The sequence below is a fragment of the Juglans microcarpa x Juglans regia genome, chromosome 5S, assembly GCF_004785595.1.
Source record: "Juglans microcarpa x Juglans regia isolate MS1-56 chromosome 5S, Jm3101_v1.0, whole genome shotgun sequence".
Classification (NCBI taxonomy): domain Eukaryota; kingdom Viridiplantae; phylum Streptophyta; class Magnoliopsida; order Fagales; family Juglandaceae; genus Juglans; species Juglans microcarpa x Juglans regia.
This window is the reverse complement of record NC_054603.1, coordinates 6,513,633-6,538,198: the sequence shown is the minus strand read 5'-3', so window position 1 is coordinate 6,538,198 and position 24,566 is coordinate 6,513,633. Positions and strand designations below refer to the sequence as shown.

At 35.6% G+C, this 24,566-nt stretch overlaps 3 protein-coding genes across 4 annotated transcripts; all 3 read right to left on the bottom strand.

Annotated features, from left to right (window-relative positions):
- Window positions 1–4,049: 4,049 nt before the first annotated feature.
- On the bottom strand, window positions 4,050–6,299 carry LOC121268185 (thioredoxin-like protein CXXS1). Its single transcript, XM_041172324.1, has 3 exons — window positions 5,891–6,299; window positions 5,558–5,680; window positions 4,050–4,351 (listed from the first exon to the last, which is right to left on the bottom strand). The coding sequence occupies exons 1-3, from the start codon at window positions 5,996–5,998 to the stop codon at window positions 4,199–4,201; spliced, it is 384 nt and encodes a 127-aa protein (XP_041028258.1). The 5' UTR covers window positions 5,999–6,299; the 3' UTR covers window positions 4,050–4,198.
- Window positions 6,300–7,294: 995 nt separating this feature from the next.
- LOC121268184 (kinesin-like protein KIN-14C) lies at window positions 7,295–14,769 on the bottom strand. Of its 2 annotated transcripts, none has more exons than XM_041172322.1 (17): window positions 14,429–14,769; window positions 13,190–13,438; window positions 12,941–13,085; window positions 12,346–12,455; window positions 12,142–12,261; window positions 11,636–11,839; window positions 11,156–11,365; window positions 11,010–11,084; window positions 10,715–10,861; window positions 10,505–10,643; window positions 10,252–10,364; window positions 9,572–9,733; window positions 9,270–9,490; window positions 8,734–8,815; window positions 8,532–8,636; window positions 8,343–8,447; window positions 7,295–7,749 (listed from the first exon to the last, which is right to left on the bottom strand). In XM_041172322.1, exons 1-17 carry the CDS (start codon window positions 14,471–14,473, stop codon window positions 7,567–7,569), a joined length of 2,415 nt encoding a protein of 804 aa, XP_041028256.1. In that variant the 5' UTR covers window positions 14,474–14,769; the 3' UTR covers window positions 7,295–7,566. The 2 variants fall into 2 exon arrangements, with proteins under 2 accessions (XP_041028256.1, XP_041028257.1); XM_041172323.1 differs by having other exon boundaries at window positions 10,252–10,361.
- An 8,203-nt stretch (window positions 14,770–22,972) lies between these two features.
- Window positions 22,973–24,118, bottom strand: LOC121268183. Its single transcript, XM_041172321.1, has 3 exons — window positions 23,847–24,118; window positions 23,555–23,760; window positions 22,973–23,417 (listed from the first exon to the last, which is right to left on the bottom strand). The coding sequence occupies exons 1-3, from the start codon at window positions 23,943–23,945 to the stop codon at window positions 23,189–23,191; spliced, it is 534 nt and encodes a 177-aa protein (XP_041028255.1). The 5' UTR covers window positions 23,946–24,118; the 3' UTR covers window positions 22,973–23,188.
- Window positions 24,119–24,566: the final 448 nt, after the last annotated feature.

The window sequence follows — 24,566 nt, the reverse complement described above, 5'->3', positions numbered from 1 at the left end:
TGTGCAATTTGTGCAACTCCAGTCCCAAGTTTGGTGGCAAGACATTGATCGACTTTGATATAGCCATGTATGCTATTAGGAGTGAGTATAGGGGTGATTTGCAACCTTGTGTTCCCAGAATGGCTCATTACCATTCTCTTTGCTACTTTTCTTGCTTGGTCTACCCTCAAGACTTGTCAAAATGGTGTGTTTTATTGGAGAATGGAATCTGAAGAGCTGGTGAGGAGAAACGGGGGTGGAAATTTGAAAATGGGTTGACTAATGAGAATTGTGGTGATGAAAGTGAAGGGATCAAAACTGCTAAAGAACCTCTTTTGGGTGTGAAAGGATCAGGTTGCAATTTGAGGTTTCCATGGATGAAAATGGGGGTCTTAGCTCTGGTCTGGCTTTCTTTCTTTGTTATCTATCTTCTTCGTGGCAATGGGCATGGACAGGTACGTACGTAAGACTGTTCCATTTCCTAACCAATATTCTTCTCTACGATAATCAAGTTAATGAACTTAAATGCATTTCTTTTTTGGCTTCTCGAATTACTTTGTACTGTACGTGTGATTAATTATCAGATGGTTAGAAATTGCTACCTGCTCCACTCACTATAAGAAACGCGTGACGGATTGTTTACGAAAAGAATAATTATTTATAATAAAAATAGATTTATTTTAATAGAAAATAATAATATTTTTACATAAAATAACTGGTTACAAATTAATAATTTTTCTTCTAAACATCCTAATTAATTAAGTACCTAGCTAATTACTTGACTGTCCATTAATTACGACATAAAATCATGGTAGTACTTGTAATTTGCTACCTTACTGATATAATAATTACTTCATTAATTTGGTTCGTCCCTGCAAAATCAAGTACTACTGTCATAAAAATGGTATATTACGTTGCTAAAGTGACATACAGCTTTTGTTACATAAATATAGAATATATATCTAGAGATGGAATCATAGCAATGGATCTGCAACCATGTAATTTGGGAATAATTCCAATGGATTCGTGGTCCCGTACGTAACACCAGCCACAAGGAAATTAAAGTAGCATCGAGCAAGTTTGTGGGGGATCTTTTAACGTTATTTTATTTTGTTTCTTTGACATTTCTTTTTTATTTTATTTGTAGTTAAGTGTATCTGTAAAAAATTAAAAAAAAATGGTCCATAGAGAACCTTTTGAAATAGAAATATCTGGAGTACTCAAGACGACGGCTGCCTAGCTTTTACGTACATATCCCGGCCACTACATCATTGCGAATCTATCTTTCTCTGAACAAACTCAAATGGAAAATTAGATTAAGACGTGGTCTCGTTACGTTAGTTCAAATAAGATGAGATGAGATATTGAACTATAATAATTTTTGTTTTTTTAATTTTTTCTCTGATTTACGTTTTTCAACATATATGTCGTTTGAAATATCATGTGCAGGGATAATAATCCAAGTAGAACCTTGTAGATCGGGTTACTGGATTATCTCATCATTCCAAATTCCTTTGGCAATGGTTTTCACCTCCTGGATCCTATGCAAAGAGGAGACTGTACTTAAACATCAGACTTCTCCAAACCACGAGGTGCTTTAAAATTTAAAAAAAAAAAAAAATGAGTGAATACTATTTTTAGTGATTTAGATTAAAATGTTTAATACTTCACTTAGCAGAAGCATTTACTCATTCGTTAAGGACGAAGATCAAGACCTACAGCTTAGAGATGGACCTTCAAGCAAACTTATCTTCCCACGAATGGCATTATTAGCAGGGGTTTTGGGGGTTTCTTTGGAATTGGAGGTGGAATGCTCATAAGCCCACTTCTTCTTCAAGTTGGGATAGTACCTGAGGTATATATATAGCTTCTGATCCCCCCCATCCGTCTTCGATCATTTTAAACTTCCAGTACTGCTTATTTTTTTGCTTTGACATGATCTTGGTGCAGGTAACAGCAGCGACTTGTTCGTTCATGGTTTTCTTCGCATCCACCATGTCTGTGTATTCCAGTACGTTTTGATGGGCATGGAGCACACGCGCACTGCCCTCATCTTCGCCATCATAAGTTTTGCTGCTTCACTTCTCGGATTGGTGGTGGTGAAGAGAGCGATTCGTCGATATGGGAGGGCATCTCTTGTCGTGTTCTCAGTTAGCATTGTGATGGTTTTGAGTACTGTTCTGATGACTACCTTTGGAGCTCTTGATGTTTGGAGGACCTATGTTTCTGGGAAAAACATGGGATTCAAATTACCCTGTTAAAGAATAACTTTTATCAGTAGGTTTCTTAGTAAGTCGTCCTGTTTAAGGTACTAATTAAGAATTGTGGTTTTCATTTGAATATGGATAAGTAACTTGCTGTGTGGAATAGGGACTGCTGAGTCGTTTTCTGGCACTCATTTGACATTTGAGGCAGAATAGCTCTCACATCTGAAGCTGCATTGTTGCACAAACCCATACATACGTTCTAGAACAATTAGGCAGTATTTGGATGTTAAGTCGAATTGAGTTCTCTTGGAATAGTAGTGAGTTGAGATGATAAAATGAGTTCTGTGAGGGCTACCTAAGATGAATTTAGATGTGTTTAGATGTTAAAATAAATTTAGATGTATTTATAGAAAGTTAAGTTTTGGATCTCGCGTATAAAGAAATATTGAGTTGAAAAAAATTGTGAGTCCTACGTATAAAGAGGTTTTGAGTTAAAATGAATTTAGTGATTTAAGAGTTTAGTGTTTGAATGTTTGAAGAAGTCTAAGGCTGCATTTGAATGTTAAACTGAGTTGAGTTGAATTGAATTGAGATGATAAAATATTGTTAGAATATTATTTTTTAATATTATTATTATATTGCGATTTGAAAAAATTGAATTATTTATTACATTTTATATTGAAATTTTAAAAAGTTGTAATGATGAGTTGAGATGAATTTAGAAACTAAATAAAGATTTAAGTTCGGTCAAGGAACCAAACGCAGGCTTAACGAGACATGCTTGACAGATCAGAAGCGGAAGCTAGATTTCCAAAACTGGTTAACAAAAACTACCAACCGTTTCAACAAATCAGAATCGACGGAAGTTTCAAATTCTTAAACAACATTTATAATCTAGCGAATACAGTCTTGCAATTGCAACCTCCATAGAAATAGAAAAACATAAAAATGAACAAAGGCTTCCTTATGCCACTGTGGTGGCAGAGAAAGAGAAGCTCGGCTGCTTACGATTTTCTGTTCTTCCTATACAAACAAAACTCCACTGAACATGACCCAAAAAAATGCACTTAAACATTTTCCTTGAATATTCTTCGCAGCACTAAGATATATAGAGTAATTCAAAACCAAAAGTTAACTTCCGTAGTCTTTCTAAAGGGAGAAAGAAAGAACCGGAACATCAAGACCCAACCGCCTCTTTCAATTCATGAAACTTATCCTGCAGATTCTCCATTGACTCCAACTCGGTGGCTTCACCTAGTAATTGAGACACCACCATCCGCACAGCATCACCCAATATAACATCCTTAACTGTGGTAATAGAAATATAGTGTTTTTGGCTGGTTGGGGCACTAGGTAGTGAATGGGAAAAGGTGGTGGGGAAGAGCAAGAACAGGGAGATTTGTTGGTCAGCCGCCATCTCCACCACACAAAGTGCACAACGTCAACGATGCTAGGCCTTTTGAAGCTCGCATTAGTTGGAGCGTGCATTAGTCTATTTATCGAGAACGAAAAATGGCAAATTTTTGTTGGCTTGGGCTTCAGAAGGAATATCTAATTGCAATGAATGTGGTTATTGCTTTCGAATTGTAGAAAAACCAAACTAACAGGCAAATTTGTTTTATGTTCTTGATTTAAAGCTGTCCACGCTACAAATATTTTTAGTATGGATTTTTTTTTTCGCTAAAAAGAGAAAAACAGGAGTACAGGCGAGCAGCTAACTTTTTCTCTCATGTTCTACTAAAGTTTTCCTATTTTTAGGCATACCACTTAATTCAAGAACCATACCAACATCCGGAGCAGAAACATGGCCGGCTGTATGATAAAAAAAAAAAAAAAAAAAAAAAGGCAGCAATTTAACCCATATTGGCAGCAAACGCAAAAGTACTGGTGAGATTGAAATCACACCCATCACACAAAGCACACAAGCTCACTTATCATCTGTTTGGATGTTTGGACCACAAAAGTCACACATTTAACATTTACAAATGTACAATATCATACTTATATTGGATCTATGCTACATCAACACAAATGGACTGCACAAGACTATCTATCCTTTTCCTTACCTCCTCTGGATTGGCACCAACAAGTTTGTCGAGTGGAGCACCGTCCCTCATTAGCCAAAATGTGGGCATCGCCTTTATCTCCAATTTAGTCGCCACCTCCTAACCAATTGTGATGCAAGAACATCTTATGTAAAATCTCCATCAACAAAGAAAATCACCAAACATCAATTTGAAGAATTTTATGGCTGAGATCTCAGGCTATGCATCAAATGGTATTGCAAGTACGAACTGTGTTCTTTATTTAGAATTCAAGCTGGATGTACCCTAGGAATGCAAGTTGTTCTCCCTTTAATAAAAGCATATTGTCTCTATAAAGGCATCAGCTAGCACGAAATCAGTCCAAGTATGCACGTAAAACAGCAATGACAGACCCAAATGTTTAATTATGATAGGCTGAAATTTAAGCTGCAATGCTTCTCAACGTGCTATGAAGTTCTCTAAAAGGAAAGAAACACAACCTGGTCAAAGTATGCAAACTCCAGGAAAATTATTTTCGAAGTAAAGCAGAATAACGTAATCAACATCAGATCCCAAACCACCGTGATTTATATTGGAGATAATATCGCAATAGCAAAGCACTGTAACTCACTAATCCAAAAGACAGGAGTTTACTGCAGAATGAAAAGTTGCTCAGATGAAGCATGCGTAGATATGCACACATAGTTATGGTTCCTTGGAGAAAAAAGAGTAACTATAATATAAAGTTGTCTCAAAATCAGATGACCTGAAAACAACAAGTCAAAGATTCATACTCCTTGGCTCAAATAAAATTAAAAAAAAAAAAAAAATCGTTGGAGGGTCTGTAGCCAAAAATGAATACTCGGATCATGATTATTACTAGAAAGATAATTACTGGCAGGATATTTCAACGGTGGATCAATCGTCATTGAAAATATTCCATTCACCGACTCATGCTGCTAAAGAATGGATATCTACGCTAATCAGGCTTAGCTGCAGCTATTGATTATGTACTAGTCCTTTATCCTTGTCAATCAAACAAAAAGACAAGTCGAATCATACCTAGATGAAGTGAAATCGGGGATTATTCTAATGGTTCAAGCAAGAACCACAAAAACCTGGAAAAAACCAGCTTTGAAATTGTACATAAACCACATGATGAGAAGAGTATGTTAACACACTCCCTTGAAAACATAACATTCTTCCTTCAATAGGTGGTGTTCTATATGCTATATTATGCCAATGATGATTTTATTCTCTCTCGGAAAAGCCATTTATTTTGTGCTTATACGAGAAACAGAATCGACAAATTAATCCTTAATCGTTTAAAAAGATTAGACGAGTTACCTTAACCTCATCAACATCAACTGTGAGAAACAGAACATCAGGGTAGCTTGAAGCCACTTCCTCAAAAAAGGGGTTCATAGCCACTGAAGGCATGCACCATGCAGCAGTGAAATGTACAACAATCTAAAATACAGCCCCAAAAAAACATATTTAATAACCCAAATTTTATTCGAGATCAGCCAAGTGAAAACAACTGCTAAAAAAGGGGGCGGGTATGATGATTTGAAGGGATAATTTTCAAGACTCGCATGGATTATGTGTGTTTTTCAGAAAGACAGGTAGAGGAGAAGAGGGTGTTTCTCGAGGGAAAATACAGTGTTTGAGAGAACTTACAGGGCACCCTTTATTGGTGGCTTGGGTAACATACATATCCCACGACTCCAAAGAGTCAACCTTCACAACCCTGGACTTGGTATGCTGCTCTTCGCCTAGGCCGGCCATTTCCTTCTTCTTCCTCTTCACCTTATTGGGAACTTTGACCCCTCTAGAACCAGAACCAGCCGCTAATGTAACAAGATGTGGAATTGCTCTACAGACTACAGCTCCCCGCAAAAGAGGTGTATCATGAAGGCTGAAGCCACCTTGGACTCTCTCGCTCTCTCTCTCAGTGGGTCCAATCTTTTGATCTGTGGGTCAGAAAATACTGTTCTAACTCATTCGATTTATCTCACAAGTCACATTAAAGTTTATTATTATTTTCAGGATAGACATGAATCAAATGAATAAGACAGCTGGCCAGGCACTGACATTGAAAACAAGGGGATGATGGATCATTTATTGTGAATAGAATAAATATAAATATAAATTACTATTAAAAATAATTATTTTATATATATAATGTGACATTATTTAAATTACATATATCTCAAATTTAAAATAAAAAAATAAAAAATTAAAAGTAACAAAATATATACCGTTACAGTAACTTCCTTTCTATGTTACTCTCGTAGATATTATGCTTTTTCTCAGATTTCAATTTTTTGAAATTTTAAAGAAAACGTTGGGATTAGATTGAAAGGTACAGAACTGTTTCGGACAGAGATGAGCCAAGCGTGGGGTCTGTCGCTCTGTACCCGCCCGGTTCGTTGAATTTGTCCGGCTCGCATTTAACGGTTCGAAAATTCATCCATTAATCTGGACAGGCAGGCAAATTAATGATGTTTTCTGGAACCTAATTGCTATCCCTTTTTTTTAATTGATGTAATTGTTGGTTTCGCTGTCACTGTCAGTCTATCATTTTCTTTATTTTTAAAATATTTTTCTTGCGATAGATTAGATTAAGACTAGTATAGATAGTAAGAATATTTGAAAAGTATTAAGAATATTTGTGAATAATAATAAAAAAATAATAATAGAATAATAAATAATAAATAAAAAGTAATGAATAGTAAAAAAGTAGGTAAAAAGTAGTAATAAAATAAAGAATAGTAATGAGAGTACTTGAAGTACTCTTAGTACCCAAACGTAACCTCTTAAAAGTTTTTCGTATCTTATAATTATAATTTTTTTAAATTTTTATATAAAATATAATAAATATTTTAATTTTTAAAATAAAATAATATTTTATTCAACTTTTAACTTTTATATCAATTCATTTCATCTCAACTTACTGCTCAAAATATTCGCTAACACCTCATTTATATTTGTAAAATCTTATGTTCATATTCATTATCCTGCAACCAAACAAGCAGACCAATCAGAGAATTTCCAAAGCCACTCAGCATACAATGAGGATCGTAATCAACAAAACCAATTTTAACTCTTTCGAGTAGTGAACGTTTTAATATAGAATTGGAGGACTCTCTCTCTCAGGGCCAACAATAAATTCAAGACCCTAAGCATAAATCTAAAGTACAAGTTAGTAGTAAGATAGAAACAGGACTACAATCAATTGACACCACCAATCCACTCCATTATACGCATTACAATCATTATTACTCTTACATATAACAGTTACTCTGTGTGAATTGTAGATGGCCCAGAAAAGCAGACAGCTGTGGAGCACGTGGTCAGCCATAACTCAAACGGGAATCTGATGGCCGCATTGTTGTTGTCTGACGCCGGGGTATTCCGATTTCACAGGAATTGACTCTGGCAGCAAACCGCAGAGAGCAGAGAGACTCGCCAATTGAAGAAGGATCGGGGGAGACGTTTACAAACATCAAGGTCTTGGAGTCCCCACCTAGGCATGGCTGTTTAATGAAAAGAAAACAATGTTTAATGGAAGCCACAAACAGAGTAAGATGATAACAACCAAAGAAAGCATCTGATAAGCACACTTTCGAGCCCGATAGTTGGAATAACAGAACATTGCTATTGAATTGAAAACGCATCACGTTAGGTACAAACAAGACAGCAAAGTTCAGTAATTGTAGAACTCATTTGCACGTTGAAACTCAAAGACAAGCTCACTTTGACAACCACCCCAGCAAGACACTTGAACGAGTGAAAAATGCAGAGATGCCAAACCTTATTCTTCAAATGTACTCATGCCACATGTAAGAAAAACTTCTAATTCTGGAAAAATCTCTTAACTTCTAATTCTGGAAAAATCTCTTAGGATAAGAGATTAGATTGCTTATGATGAGATAGTTAACTCAGCTAAAGACCCATTTCATTTTAACTGTCCTTGACCAAATCTGAGCTAGAGTCTACCTTTAAATTTTATTCTAGTACTTCACAACCAAAATTTGGAGGAAGACAATGGTCCATTTCAGTGTTGCCCATCACCATGACGTATAAGCATACAATCAAATGGTTGAAAAGTTGAATAACAAAACCGCACCTGGAGAAGATATGTCAGCTTGGAGTTCCTAAAAGGAACATGGTCCTCCCTCTTTGCCAATGCAAATATTACGTCGGCCAAACAAGACAAACTTTTATTGATAGCCTGATTACAAAAGATCAGCATACTCATTTTAAGAAGATATACATCGCTAACAAATGAAATAAAGGGGTGAATAGTGAAATTCACCTGAGTTTCCTTCAGCCGGTCTCCAGTTGACCCACTTTTTGATAGCCGCTCACTTCCAGCAAGATCAATGAGGTTTAAAACCCCCTGTACTTGTTGCTCAGTGTTCTAGCAAATCAAGAGAGCATATCAACAGGTAAAAGCATTCAAAATGTAGAGAGAATTCTTTGGGCACTAACAGAACACATTATTATCAGGAACACACCTCATTTACGCCAGATATGCGCAATGTAAAGACAAAATGGCTTCTTGATGACTGCTCATTCATTTGTGTCTTGCCCACGGACCTAAATAGAAAGAATCTTTCAGCATTAGATTTAGTCATTCAAGGGACATTAAGATGAAAGTTCAAAGAAAGTCATACAATAAATAAAATGTGCTCCTTTTTCACTAGAAGTGTGATACTATTTCTACCAATAAAAAAAACGAATCGTGATACAATTTCTATGGTAGGCTTACAAAATTGACCATATTGACTATGAAAATAAACAAATAAATTTACCATATATGTTGCATGTGTGAATGTGCATGTATGTGTGTATACACAATTTATAGACATGCAGAAATACATCCTGGAACAAATAATAAAAGTTCACTTTAATAAGAAACTCCTGGAGGTTGGATGACAGAAACCTGCCACACAATGTGGACACAATATATACAGAATGTCCAATTACTTTCACAAACAAAATGCAAGACCGCAGCCTCGAATACCAAATATACATCATCTAATGCGCTTACCTGCTTTTTGCAGCCTGCTGCAGAAGTGAAGAAATTTCTTTTATACTGCAAACATCAACAACGGTGAGGTCAGAAACATGTGTGTTTCCATTTGCATCATGCTTAATAGTATACTGTTTTCCTTGAACGCCATTTTCTGTCCGTGACATGTCCAAACCATTTGATCGATTTGTTGATAATAAATCGCGGATGGTCTCGTTGTATATTTCCAACATTGAAGCCTACATATGTTGGTCAGTAATCGTTAAGAGCTTCACTAGGAAATGTAAGCAGATTATGAGCAAAAGTTCTTGGTAGTTAACCTGCATTTTGTATTTCCAACCCTGCACTTGAAGCGACTGACTAGCCTGGAAGATCTGTTCTAGTGAACGAGGTATCAGCCCTTTCTGTTCTGAGGTTTCTGGCCTACCCATCATGGTATATGTTTTACCTGAACCCGTTTGGCCATAAGCAAATATACACACCTGCCAGAAGAAACACGAGCATCAGATTAATACAAATTAAGAGGTGATCGATAACAAAATTTTAGAGCCAACTCTAGGACCTATTCAACATGCACAGTTCATTTATAAATAAAACATAGTAATCAATGAAAACTATATAATACAAGTCCAGGCCTGGCAAAAAAACAGCGCAGCCACCAAATGATAGCCAACGATAGCTAAAACTATTACACTTGAAGCCACAATAGCAAATCCAATGCAACTCAAACCAAAAATAAGCAGAACTAAGTGTAAACCCCTGTTACGGATATTTGTCCCACATCACCCAACAAAAAGCTTATTTGTAGCACTGCAAGTGGTAGCATCTTCAGAAGATGCCTATACTCCCAAAGCAATTAGCATATGATCCTCAATCTTATTTGCATTTTAGTCTAACTTAGGTTGAGCCATAAAATCCTGATCTTGATTTGAACATATCAATCAGCTGAAAATGCAAGTGCCTCAGTATGAATAATTGGGAACCAGTGAAACAGATTTACCTTGTACCCATCAAGTGCACTTTGTACAAGCTGGGATATTTCTACAAAAACATCCTGCTGAGAAGCCTCATGCGTAAACACTTTGTCAAATGTGAAAGGATACTTCTGCCCTGCTGACATTTAGTAGCATTTAGTAGCATTTAGTCAAATCACTAGACTTTCATTTTAAATAACAATATGGAAAGTTGAAAAAGGTGCAACAAATAATATACATAAAAAAATCCCCCTATCAAATGTTGCCATATGGCCATACCACTTTGCATCAAGTCAATGCCCCGGCCTAGAGCTTCCGTTGATGTAGGGTAAGCAATTACAGCAGTTTCTGTTGCAACACCATCATCAGGCAACAGGGGACGAACTCGGCAAAAAACACGAATGTTCCCTTTGAGCTCCTGCAACAAAAGGCAATTTTACTACTAGTGAAACCTCATAAAACCTGAAGTAGAAAGGAAACAATAATTACCAGAATAGTATTGTGCAGTTTTTTTCTTAATTTCTCTCCTTCACTAAGCTGCAGTTCTGTATCTGCTAGGCGATCATGTAGTTCCTGCACAATTCTCTTTTGCTCCTCATATTCCGCTCTGGTCTCTGAAGCAGTTAAATCAACCATCTCCATGAAAAAAAAAAACATTGTCGTGCTGTCAGATTAAGCACATGCACAATGCACACCAGAATCTATGAGCACACTAATGATGCCCCGTGCAGAAGTTGATAAAACATAAGCCAGCTTCCTAAATCCTGTCCAATATCAGCATTACCTTTAATTTCTCATTTGCAGCAGCAAGTTGTTGCTGCAGTATGCGAATCTGCTCCCTTTGAGATGAACATGTCTCCTGTAAAAGGGCCCAAAACCTTACAACTAGTGAAGGCAGGAATATATGATGTATGACAATAAGTAACAAACCTCCAAGGCTTTTGATTTTATTGTCAAATTATCCAACTCTACACATGATTTCCCAGTGAATTCTTCGTACTTCACCACTTCTGCAGTTAAAGCCTGAACCTTTGTCACTTGGTGATCACGGTCATGCCTCACTTGTTGAAGTTCCCCGCGAAGGCATCTTAGTTCATTTGATAATGATTCTTTTTGCTTTATAAACTCATCCTGTGAAGCCTGACATATAAGAGTGAATAAGACACTAATCAAGACACTACCAAAAGTCATAGGGACTATTAGTGAAGCTGAAAGAAACCTCTGGAGCCAAGAGAAATGCCATTGGTCTTGCAAATGAATAAAAGAATCAGAAAACAAAAAAAAAAAAAAAAAAAGAATAAACCTGTCTAAAATAGTTTGTTGAACTCTGTTGAATATCATTAAATTAAGTTTGGGGAAAACTGGTGGCAAAAATAAACATATAAATGAATACGTCCCAGAAGAACTTACTTTGAATGAAGTTAATTGATCTTGTAATGCCTTGTTGTGGCACCTTAAATTGCTAAGGTTTTCCACAATAGTCAATTTCTCCATTTCAACTCTTTTGAGTGACTCGCTATGTGTTTCATTATCTTTTTGAAGCTTGCTGTTGTACTGTTGTAAACTCACATTATACTCTTGTGCTCGCTTATACATATCCTCAAAGGAGGCTGCCTGCAGATCCAACAAATTTACATGGAGAAAGCATCATAAGTGATGTAATCTGCTGAGTTCAACCAAACTTTAACTGACGCAACCATTGAAGCAAGGTTCATTATTCAGCATATTCTTTTGTTTTTTTTTATTGGCACCGGGTGTCCAACAACAAAACCCCAACTAATCCCGGGGGTGCACAGGCCCTCAGCAAGGAGTTTCCAGCAATTCCGCAAATTCTAATGAAAAATATTTCTGATATACCCTAGTGAAATCAGGCAAACTTTTATATATTAATATATATATATATATATATATATTACCTTCTGTTCAGCAGCTGATTTCTCCTGCCGAGCCTTTTCAAGGTCTGATGAAAGAAGAGCTTGCAACTTCTCACCATCAACCCTTGCTTCTTTTTCTTTTCTATGGCATTCAATCGCATCCTAGTCATAAGACCACAAGAAATGAGATCTGGAAACATAAAGGTATTGGCTGTTCACACAAAATCCAATTACAGAAATGCTTACCAACTTATCTGATTCTTCCTTTGCAACTCTCTCCTCCAAAGAAGATACAGTTTTTTTCAAGTCTGAAATAATCAGATTGAACTCTTCCACCTTGCTTTTCATCTCCACCTCTAAGAAAATAGAAATGAGTCTACATTAAAAAATGTTTTCCTATTAATAACTCTAATGTCACAGATACTTTATTGCACAAGAAACAACACGTCCATCAAATGAAGGGTATTTTTATCGTATAAATGAAATTCTTTCTTTCTGACTGAAATGGTTATGTTTAATTGAAAAAATATTGCCATTCTCTCCAAGTCAATAAAACTTTACACTGAATTAGTATTATAACCAAAATAGTTCTGACCGAACTAAGTAATTTTATTCAGAGCAGATGCAATTCATGCTGCATATGAGTTGTTCAATTCAGAAGCTTCACAAAATCTAGACAGGAGAGTACCACAAAATATGAATCATTTTGTATTTGATTAAATGATTTATAAATCATATAAATATGTTCAAGTGTGGATGCACACGGAGGGACAAGCACAACCTTCTAATGAGAAAAAAAATGGTTTTTCCCCATTTACCCTGGATAAACATAATACATTACCAGTATCCATGCACTTTTTTTCAACAGATTCCATCACACTTTGAAGCTTTTCCTTCTCAAGAACATGGTTTTCTTCAGTTTGTTGGAACCATTTGATGCAAAGTTTGAGCCTCTTAATATGCTCAGTCATTTGTTCCAATTTCCCCTGCCAAGCATAGCAACAAAACAAAACCATATCAAAGCTCAGAGAAGAAACCAACAAACAATTTAGACTAAAACAAGTTTTAAATTCATGAAAACAAATCGTACCTTAAAATCAAACTGCTTTCCCTTAAACTTTACATTCAACAATGCGTCAACTTCTTCCTTTGTAAACTCTACAGTTCCACACTCTGAACCCTCAGCACTGCCCATATCACTATTACCCGTACCATCTTGCCTACTGTTAACCACAGCAAATGGCTGCCGCATACGGCCTGTGCTTGCTGGTCCTACCGTTCTTCCCAACCCAATCTTCCGACGCTTGTCGAAGGGAACTTGGTCGATACCATCCTTTTTCTACATTTAAAAAAATACAGCACGAAGTGTGAATTAACCATAACATAAAAACGAAGAAACCAAAGTAATCCATTTGAAACCTGAAAACTACATGACAGACATTTGTATTTTCATTCTTAAATTCATGTGCTTCTGTTTTCTTGGCATGCAAATAGGTTAAAGGCTTGTTTGGGTAGAGAAATCATCACATATCATCGTTATAATTTTCTCAAATTCTCATAAAGAATTCAACTTTTTTAAATTTTAAAATAATAATAATATTAAAAAATAATATTCTAACAATATATTATTCAACTTATTTAAAACCATCTCATCTCACTATTCAAACGAGCTCTAAAGATATCTCATTCTCTAAAATGAGCTTTAGTCCATGTTTGGTAAGTAAACATTTGTGCAATTTTTTAGATTTCTTGAAGAAAAATAATATATTTTTTTTGTGTTGGATTTTGTGAAAGTATGTAGGTAGAATGAGAAGATGTTTCGGTGAAAAGATTTTGATATTATTTCGTATGGGAGTATATAATTGAAAGTGTCTTAAAAAGTTGTTTGGATTGATTTTTTTAAGAGGTTTTGTTTTTTTCGTTTTTGTGAAAGCAATTTTGGTTTCAGTATTATTTTTCGTCGACACTAACGCAAATAAGTAGATGGTTTGTTTTCTGAAAAAAAATATTGATTTTTTTTTTCACTTTAAAATATGTACGGATTGAAGTTGAAAAAATTAAAAAATCTGAAAAGTTTTTTAAACCAAATTCTTTATTTTTCGTTATCTAGGACCGAAGAGAAAAATAACTAATCAGCCAGAGACATAAACAGAAACAATCTCTTTGGACTCAAGCAACATCCTAAACAAAAGAAAAAGCAACACCTAACTAAGATCTGGAACTAAGCTTTTGCCTCCGTTTCTCAGCAACTAAGCAACCCCAATGTAATAACACTAATAATTATAATAATAATAATAATATTAGTAAAATGCAAGTAATCAGAGCTTACAGCGGATGGACTACGAGGAGGCCGGTTCTGGTTGCGAGAGGCCATGTTCGAAGCCAAGAACACGAATAGAGTACGACGTGGACTCACAGAGCTCTTTTTCAGGAGAGTACTTGGGGGTCAGTGAATTGCATCCGAGGAAACTCAAATCCAATTCTTGGCCATCGATTTGCGGAATGAAAGGCCGTGAGATTGTGCGGAAGAGGAAGGAGGGGACCGAGGAGATAGTGCGGAAGATTCTTCTATCAAAGATAGGGGTTAATTTGGGAAGTTAGGGTTTGCAGGGAAAGGGGAAGAAGAGAGTATTGGGAGAGTGGGGTCGAAGGGATAAAATTTGAATTTGGATTTCGGCGCTCTCTCCAAAACGCTCTTCGAATGTACCGTTGCTTTTTCATTGGACCGAACCGGATTCTTCACCGGCCCATGTGTCCCTTAAAGCCCAGCCCAAATCCTCTTTTAACGGTAAAAACATGTAGATTAATTAGTAGTTCAGTAGGGTAAATGTGATTATTATGTTGAGTGGCTGTACAGCCGCACATGGGGCTCCGAGAGTTTTTTTTTTTTTTTAATGTAATTTTTAACACTTTTAAATAATTTTTTTTAAAAATAATTTTATAACATCATTAAAAAATACTTCTTTAATCATTAAATATAAAAACTAAAAATAAGAACTGTCGAGAGCCCCATTGGAAGCCGCCCCCCATATGTAAGAGTAGCATTTCTCTATTATGTTTGTACACAAGATTTGAGTTTATTGACCTCTCATACAGTGTTCGATTGCTCGGACATTGTAATCATATAGGAAAATAATAAAAAAAATATTGTTTTTTATTATAAATTTTTTATTTTATTTTTAGTCATATATGTTTATATGTCATATTTTAAGTAATTGTCTTTTAGATGGGAGACATTTGAAGTCATTTCAAATATCCCACATCAGAAAATGGGACTGACTGAAGATGATAAGTAGTATGAATAAAAAATGATTACTGCATGTAACCAAATGTTTCCTTTCTTTATGCCACTTGTGTAAGCTTTATAACGATTTTATAATACGAAATAAACACTTTACAAACAAGAATCGACAAATTTAATGACAAAAACAGTACCTCCAGTCATTGATGCTCTCATTGTTTTGTTGCAGTTTCTCACTGATGTTTGGTATTTCTAAACTCTACTTCACTCTATTTAGATGGTGTAAGACTGAAGAGAATTGAGTGAGTAAGTCTGGGGACCAAATACAATATTTATAGCCGAAGCCTCCATCAAACTTCAGTGTTACGTGTCCCACGTGCTTAGATTTTCATGGGATCAGTTATGGACGTGATGAATAAGTCAGAGTGGTGGACCACTTCGAGGGCTCCTAAACTTAAGGAAGCGAGAGACTCGTTCTCACGAACGGCTTCCATGAGAAACGGTCAACATTCTCCCACTTGGTCCACACTTCTAATCTAATATTTCATTTTAAACTCATCGATAATCTGCATTTAAGTAATAAATACATGAATCATGGCGATAGACCCTCTAATGACGAGTATTACCTTCCATGTATTACCATGTATTTATTTCTTAAACATTATAATTTATGTGGCAACAATTTTTTAATGAATAAACCCTATGTTTATTCTTGGTCCAACACATATGAATTTTCTCAAAAATAAATTCAGGTGCACATCAATATGAGAAAAAACATCAAAATATTTAAGAATTTCATTAAAAAATAACATTGTTCATACAATGAAAAATTATATAATGGAACAAAGTCTCATATTCACTACATGATCCTTGAATTTCAACGGTGGCATGCCCTTAGTCAAAGGATCAGCGATCATTAGCTCAGTGCTGACGTGCTCAATGACCACTTTCTTTTCTTTAACACGTTCCCTTATGGCTAAATATTTAATGTCGATGTGTTTACTTCGACTCTCACTTTTGTTGTTCTTAGCCATAAAAACAGTAGCTGAATTGTCACAATATATTCTCAATGGACTAGAGATAGAATCCATAATTCTAAGTCCAGAAATGAAACTCTTAAGCCATACACCATGTGAAGTAGCCTCAAAATAAGAGACAAACTCGGCTTCCATAGTAGAAGTGGCAGTCAATGTCTGCTTGGCACTCTTCCATGATACAGCTCCACCGGCCATAAAAAAAATGTATCCTGATGTTGATTTGCGTGAATCAATACAGCCAGCAAAGTCAGAATCTGAGTAGCCAATTACTTCCAGATTGTCCGTCCGTCTATACATAAGCATGTATTTTTTAGTTCCTTGAAGGTACCTCATTACTTTCTTTATAGCTCTCCAGAAGTCTAAGCTTGGATCACTCTGATATTGTCCCAACATTCCCACAGCAAATGCAATGTCAGGTCTTGTACAGACCTGAGCATACATTAGGCTTCCGACAGCAGAAGCATGTGGAATGTTCTTCATTTCTTCTCTTTCAAGGTCATTTTTCGGACATTGGTTCAAATTGAACCTATCACCCTTCACAATGGGAGCTACACTTGGTGAACAATCATTCATTCGGAATCTCTCTAAAACTTTATTAATATAGGTTTCCTAATACAGACCCAAGATACATCGAAATCTGTCTCTATGGATCTTAATGCCAATGACATAAGATGCCTCACCCATATGCTTCATATCAAAATTTTTAGAGAGGAATTGTTTTACCTCATGTAGCAAACCCTTATCATTAGTTGCTAGGAAAATGTCATCCACATATAAAACAAGAAAACAGATTTTACTCCCACTGACATTCTGGTATATACATTGATCCATAATATTTTCTACAAAACCGAATGAAGAAATTATATTATGGAATTTCAAATACCACTAGCGGGATGCTTGTTTTAAACCATATATGGATTTCTTGAGCTTGCAAACCAATTGCTCACCATCACTAAAGGGGAATCCTTCAGGCTGTTTCATGTAAACCTCCTCCTCTAGATCTCCATTGAGAAATGTTGTTTTCACATCCATTTGTTGCAACTCTAAGTCAAAATGGGCTACTAATGCCAAAATAACACGCAAGGAATCTTTCTTAAATAGATGAGAGAAAGTCTCTATGTAATCGAGTCATTCTTTTTGAGTGAATCTCTTAGCAATGAGTCTTGCCTTGTATATCTCAATGTTGCCCAATGAGTCTTTCTTTGTCTTAAAGACCCATTTATATCCAATGGCTTTTACACCATTAAGCAACTCAACAAAATCCCAGACTGCTTTACTCTTCATAGAATTCATCTCTTCCTTCATTGCATTGTACCATAATTCTGATTCTTTGTAACTCATGGCTTGTGAAAAGAACTCGAGATCATTTTCAGCTCCAATGTTATAGTCAGATTCTTGCAGATACACAACATAATTATTAGGAATTGCTGATTTCTTTGCTCTAATAGATCTTCTTAATGTTGTACCATCATCTTCCTGATAAGTATGTGGTTCAACTTGTTGTTCAAAAGTTATTGGCAACTCTTGAACTACCTGATCTACTGGAATGTCGTCAGCAGTTTGTGGAACTTCAATAATTGGTGGTTCAACATCAATTTGTACTTGAATGGTGCTGTAAACAATAACCAATCTATCACTTGAGGTGGAAGGTTGAGATTTTAAATGATCATTCTCAGAAACTATGTTCCTGGTTTGATCACTTCCACTAATCAAGTCATTTTCAAGAAACTTTGCATTTCTTGATTCCATAATCCTAGTACTGTGAGATGGACAATAAAATTTGTAACCCTTAGACCTTTCAGCATATCCAATGAAATACCCACTAATGTCCTTGGGTCTAGTTTCTTCTCTTGTGGATTATAAATTCTCACCTCAGACGGGCATCTCTAAAAGCGTATATGTCACAAACTCGGTTTCCAACCTTTCCATAATTCAAATGGCATTTTAGGAATAGCCTTGGTTGGAACTCGGTTTAATATATACACTGCCGTCTTAAGTGTTTCAGCCCACAAGGATTTAGGAAGATTGGAGCTGCTAAGCATACTCCGCACCATGTCCAATAATGTTTGGTTTCTTCTTTCTGCTACACCAGTCTGGTCCGGTGAACCAGGCATAATCTATTAGGCAACAATCTCATGCTCTTGAAGAAACTTTGCAAATGGCCGAGGTGCTTGTCTATCCTCTGTGTATCTACCATAATATTCTCCACCTCTATTTGATCTCACGATCTTAATTTGTTTACTGCATTGTTTCTCTACTTCAGCCTTAAAGATCTTAAAGACATCTATTGCTTCGTTCTTGTTATGAAGCATGTAGAGGTACATATATCGTGAATAATCATCTATAAAAGAGATGAAGTATTTCTGACCATGTGAGTCCATGTCTTGACTACATATATCAGTACGTATGATTTCTAATATGTCTGAACTCCTTTTGGCACCTTTATTTGACTTGTTGGTCTGCTTTCCCTTTATGTAGTCCAGACAAGTCTCAAAATCAGTAAAATCCAGAGTATTAAGTACCACTTCATTTACTAATCTTTTAATTCTATCTACGGAGATATGACCTAATCTTCGGTGCCATAATTTAGAGGAATCCTCATTAATAACACACATTTTAGTGCTAGTGTGAACATGCATTGAATCATAAGTGGTATTGTTTTGTAAATTAATACAGTAAAAACTATCAGACAAAGTACCATTCCCAACACTATTAGATTTATAAAATAAACTGAATGATTTATTTGAAAAATTAAAGGAATATTAAAAAGGTACGAGTCTTGAAACTGAAATCAAATTTCTAGAGAAATTTAGAACATAAAAGGTCTTTTCCAACTTTAAAACAAAACCATTAGATAAAATTAAATAGCAAGCTCTTATAGCTTCCACATGCGAGCCCATCTTGTTTCCTGATAAGATGTTTCGCTCACTTCCCACTGGCTTCCTTAGGTTTTGCAAACTCTGCAAGGAATTTGAAATGTGGATTGTTGATCCAGAATCAATCCACCATGTGTTAATATTGACATTAACCATATTAGATTTATAACAAACAAGTGAGGATGGATTACCTTTGTCTGCAAGCCATTTCTGAAATTTGGGGTTTTCCTTCTTCATGTGTCACTTCTTTTTACAGAAGAAACACCTGGAATCTTTCTTAATACCACCTTAGGGAGGTATTTTTCCTTTCTCTTTCTGATTGGCCTGAGATTTGCCCTTTTCACGCATTGCCAGCATTGCACTTCCACCCTGTTCCATCATCAGTCTCCATTCCTCTTGCATACACATGGTCATGAGTTCATTAATTGACCATTTATCTTTATGTGTTGTATGAGATTTTGAAGGGTCCATATTGATGCGGGAGAGTGTTCAAGATTTAGTGCACCAGGAAAAACTCCGACATTTCAAACTCGAGTTTCTTCAATTGAGCCACATTGTTCCTCATTTGCATGATGTGCTCAAGCACACCTCTCACACTGGTGAGCCTTAGGGATGAGAACTTCATGATTAGGGTGCTTGCTAGTGCCTTGTTTGAAGTGACAAATTGTTCATCAATGGCCTTTAGCAAGTCTCGGACCTTTTCATGCTGATCGACAGAACCACGAATACCAGCAGAAATTCTAATCTTAATGAACATCATGCTGAGGCGATTAGATGGCTCCCATCACTCACAAAGCGCGATGTTCGCTGTAGTGCTGGTATCAGTTACTGCTAGTGGTTCATCTTTCTTAATAGCATAATCTATGTCCATCCACCCTAAATGAAGAAAAACTCTCTCCTTCCAGACCTTATAGTTATCTCCCTTAAGTTCAGGGATATCATAACGAATAATTTGCAGGTTGTGCAACTGCATAAAATTATAGATTACATGTTTACGTTAAAACTGAGGCCTAAAAAATATCATGTTTTACCAATGTAAATCATGCTTAAAAATTGAATCTAATGACATAAAAAATGCATGTGGGCTAAAATTTTAATTCAAGTAGATTCAATTAATCTTTATGATAGAATTTTATCAAATTATTTACTTAATTCATAATTCTAAAAAGTATATTATGATTTGATGTATATTCTATCTTAGATTAAACTTTTATGATAAAACTATCAAATTATTTACTAAATTCAAATTCATGTGGGTAATATATGAATAATTTGATATTTTATCCTAATTAATAATATAAATATAATAAAAATTCCTGTGAGATAAAATTTATAATATTAAGTATAATTAATTACAATTAATATCTAATATTCTTTATGTGATCCTAATTAATCATAATATATAACTTTAATTAATTAAAGATGTTGCGGCGATTCTCTAATTAATTAAAATTATATGGATCACTAGACATTAAATAGCATAAGACAACCTTAATATTATGAATTGCATAATTTTAACTAATACTAACATGTTATTATTATGCACAAATATTCTCATAATATAAGCATAAATATTGCATAATCAAAACTATAATAATAACATTTAATATCATGCCTTTAACAATATACTCATCCAAAATTGCATGTATTAATAAAGAGCAAAATTAATCAATTTATGCAAACTAAATATGAGCATAATAAATAAATTTGCACAATAATTATCCAAATTGCATATAATTAAATCAAATAAAAACTATAAGCACAAATGGCGTAGACACAAAAACCCACTTTTTAGACCATCTATAAAGGTGAAAAAAAAATTTTTTTTTTGATTTTTTTTAAACTGACCCATATAAACGAGATGTCGTTTTCCTCATAGTTTAAAAGAATAACACGCCAACTAAACGACATGTCGTTTTGTTAAACTTATAAATGACGTGTCGTTTTATCGTTATAAGAATGAACTCTGGCCCAACTAAACGACATGTCGTTTTCAACAAAACAAAAAACTACATGTCGTTTATCTCATACTGGATAAATGGCTCTGAACTAAACGACATGTCGTTTTCACCAAACCGAAAACGACGTGTCGTTTAGTAATACTGAATGGTCGACTTCCCCCCTAAACGATATGTCGTTTTCAATAAGGCTGAAAACTACATGTCGTTTTCGTCGTCTTCAACCTCCAGACAGTTGTGCAGATCACGATTTTGGGACTATTTTTTATGTCAAAAATCATGTTTTTAAGCACAAAAAGTTTAGAAAAACTATTTCCACATGATTTCTAAACTTCTTTCGAATAAAAAACATCTAGAAATCAAAACTTAAATTTTTTTTCAAAAATCAGCCAAAAACAGAGATGAACAGAGTATTTCTTCATACACTAAGACAGAGTTACAACGGGGCTCTGATACCAAATGTAAGCTTTATAACGATTCTATAATGCGGAATAAACACTTTACAAACAAGAATCGACAAATTTAATGACAAAAACAGTACCTCCAGCCATTGATGCTCTCACTGTTTTGCTGCGGTTTCTCACTGATGTTTGGCACTTCCAAACTCTACTCCACTCTATTTAGATGGTGTAAGACTGAAGGGAATTGATTTGAGTGAGTCTGGGGACCAAACACAATATTTATAGCCGAAGCCTCCATCAAGCTTCGGTGTTACGTGTCCCACGTGCTCCGATTTTCATGGGATCAGTTATGGACGTGATGAATAAGTCAGAGTGGTGGACCACCTCAAAGACTCCTAAACTTAAGGAAGCGAGAGACTCGTTCTCATGAACGACTTCCGTGAGAAACGGTCAACAACATGGAGTTGGAGCAATTCATGATTGCCAAGTTTCATGGGGCTGATTTTTGTTCTCCAGCCGAATGATATTACCTGATTTGACAAAAAGGGTGTGGGTTTATGAGGATCTTGCTGTCCAAGAAGCCCAAATGCTTCTAATGACTATCCAACCCATGGTCACTATTACAATCTAGCAAGAGAGAGTAAGTCCACAGAAGTCCATCGCCATGCTTTACACTCAGTTTGATACTACCCCCGACCCAGAACGGGTTTAGTCGAAACACAAATTATACAAAATATATATAAATATATATATATATATATATATATATATATGTGTGTGTGCGTGCAGTTATTTTTATGTATTATTTATGCATTTTATTAATGTGATTAGATACGTTACTTTTTTTAATATAAAATAATTATTTTAGTCAATCACATCAATAGAATGTATAAAAAATATGTAAAATTAGTTGTATGTAGCACAACTCAAACAAATAAAAAAAAAAAATGAGTGACACCAGCCCAGCCCAAAAGGGCGACCAAAGTTACCTCCATGCAAATGACATGAATTCCTTGAAAAAGACAAGAGGGCGCTATACCCGCAGCTTGGGAAGGAATAGGAAGAAACACATCTCAATTACACCATGATCATTCTAATTTCTCTTTATTTTCTATTCCTTGCTGAAAGTCAAAAGCCGTACGTTAAAATATATGTTGACAGTCAAAAGGCATCATAAAGCAATCTATGGGAAAGTTTCGCCTTATCTTAGAACTTAATTGGGATGAAGATGTACATATAATTTAAAATGTTAGACGATGTAATCTTTTTGGCTTGTGTTTACATTAGACATGAAACCAATTAAATATTGGTCCTTTTCAGCCATGATCGGATGGACCATCTCTTTCTTGCAATATCAATGTAAGGGCGTACAAACCAAATATATATAATACCCATTTGTGGGATCCGTCGATCCGATCTATTGTCATTTCCAGTTAGCATTTACAGTCAAATACGTCATCAACGCAAATCTTGTTAACAAAAAAAAAAAAATTATGTCTAAAACCCAATCTGGCAAAGGCAATCTTGTGATGATCGTATGAAAGAAGCCAAAAAAGAGATCAGGAGATAGGGCATTCTAAGCACGGGCTGCAGCACCTGATCCGGGATGGTTTCTTCGCTCCTTTTCATCTCTTGCTGCGGCTTTGGCGGACACGTAGTAGGCGACCGTGAACATTCCGTGGACGAAACACAAAATCCCTCCTATAGACAGGAGTCGTTGGTGAGCTATTCCACACGATTTTCTTGATCTCGAATTCGCCAATGTTCCTATGATCAGCATCGACAATCCGACAGCTAATACGATCCTGGTGGTTCGCGCGCGCATGTCATCATGACAAAGGTAAACATGTTTCATCATGTTCATGAGGTTATTTAATTTAATGGGAAAAACAAGGTTGCGTGTATCCAAAAATCATGAAGCAATGCAAGATCGAGCACCTACCAAGAGAAAATGAGTGAAGCAACCGCTAATTGCTTGTTAGCTGAGGAGTTGGCGAAATCTTGCTTGGACCAAACGCAAATGCACCCACTAACCAAGTTACCGATGGTGTGAGCAAGGGCCAAAAAAATTGCTGCAGCCAACCCCAGCTTGAAAGCCTGATAGCTTGGATCTCTACACTCGAATATCCACACCCTCAAATGTTTCACCTATATATTAATTAAAGAAGGGAAACATGAATACAAGACTTATCAATACGATATGATCAGTTTGTGGATTTAGTTCAGCAAATAACCTTGTTTTGAGCGATTTCGGCCTCAATGCCAAGTATTCCGGCCACAATGTCCATGACTATGATCAAGATGCAGAACAGAAACCCCAAGTGTTTCGCCATTTTTTATTATTTTCCTTTCGGAATTCAGAACTTTGCTACAGATGATTTTAGAGGAGAGGATGGGATGAATTCTTATAAGCAACTAATTCCCTCGCTTTATTAGCATGTATCTTTAGAACTCTAGTTGAAGAAAGGGGGAATAGGGATAAAAAGGTTTAGGAAATGCATGAAAAGAGATTAGCCGTGTTCTTTGGGCAAATGCCTCTTCAGCCTTAACATTTATTCTTCTTTTTTCCATACCTTTTCTTTTTAAAGTGGGATTCCTTTCATGGGAGACAAGGAAAGCAGGGTATCACTCACAAGCTGGTGGGGGGAACGTTATTGTTATTGTTGTTATTATTTATGCAAATGAGATAAGGTTTATTAATCTGATGCCGAAAATATTACAAACTAGGCTGTTAGTATCCTTTAGTTACACTCTGAATTATAAGGAGGAATCTAGATGGCTCTCTAACCTTGTGATCACTAAAATTCGCCCAAGGCTTGGGGCTAGTATTCGTTCGTGAGAGCAAGTTCTACTGTTAAAAATATAATATAAATAATTAAATCTAAATCTTCCTATTAGCTTAAGTTTTTTGGACAAATTGTAATTTCATAAGTCATCATGCATAGCAAAGATCC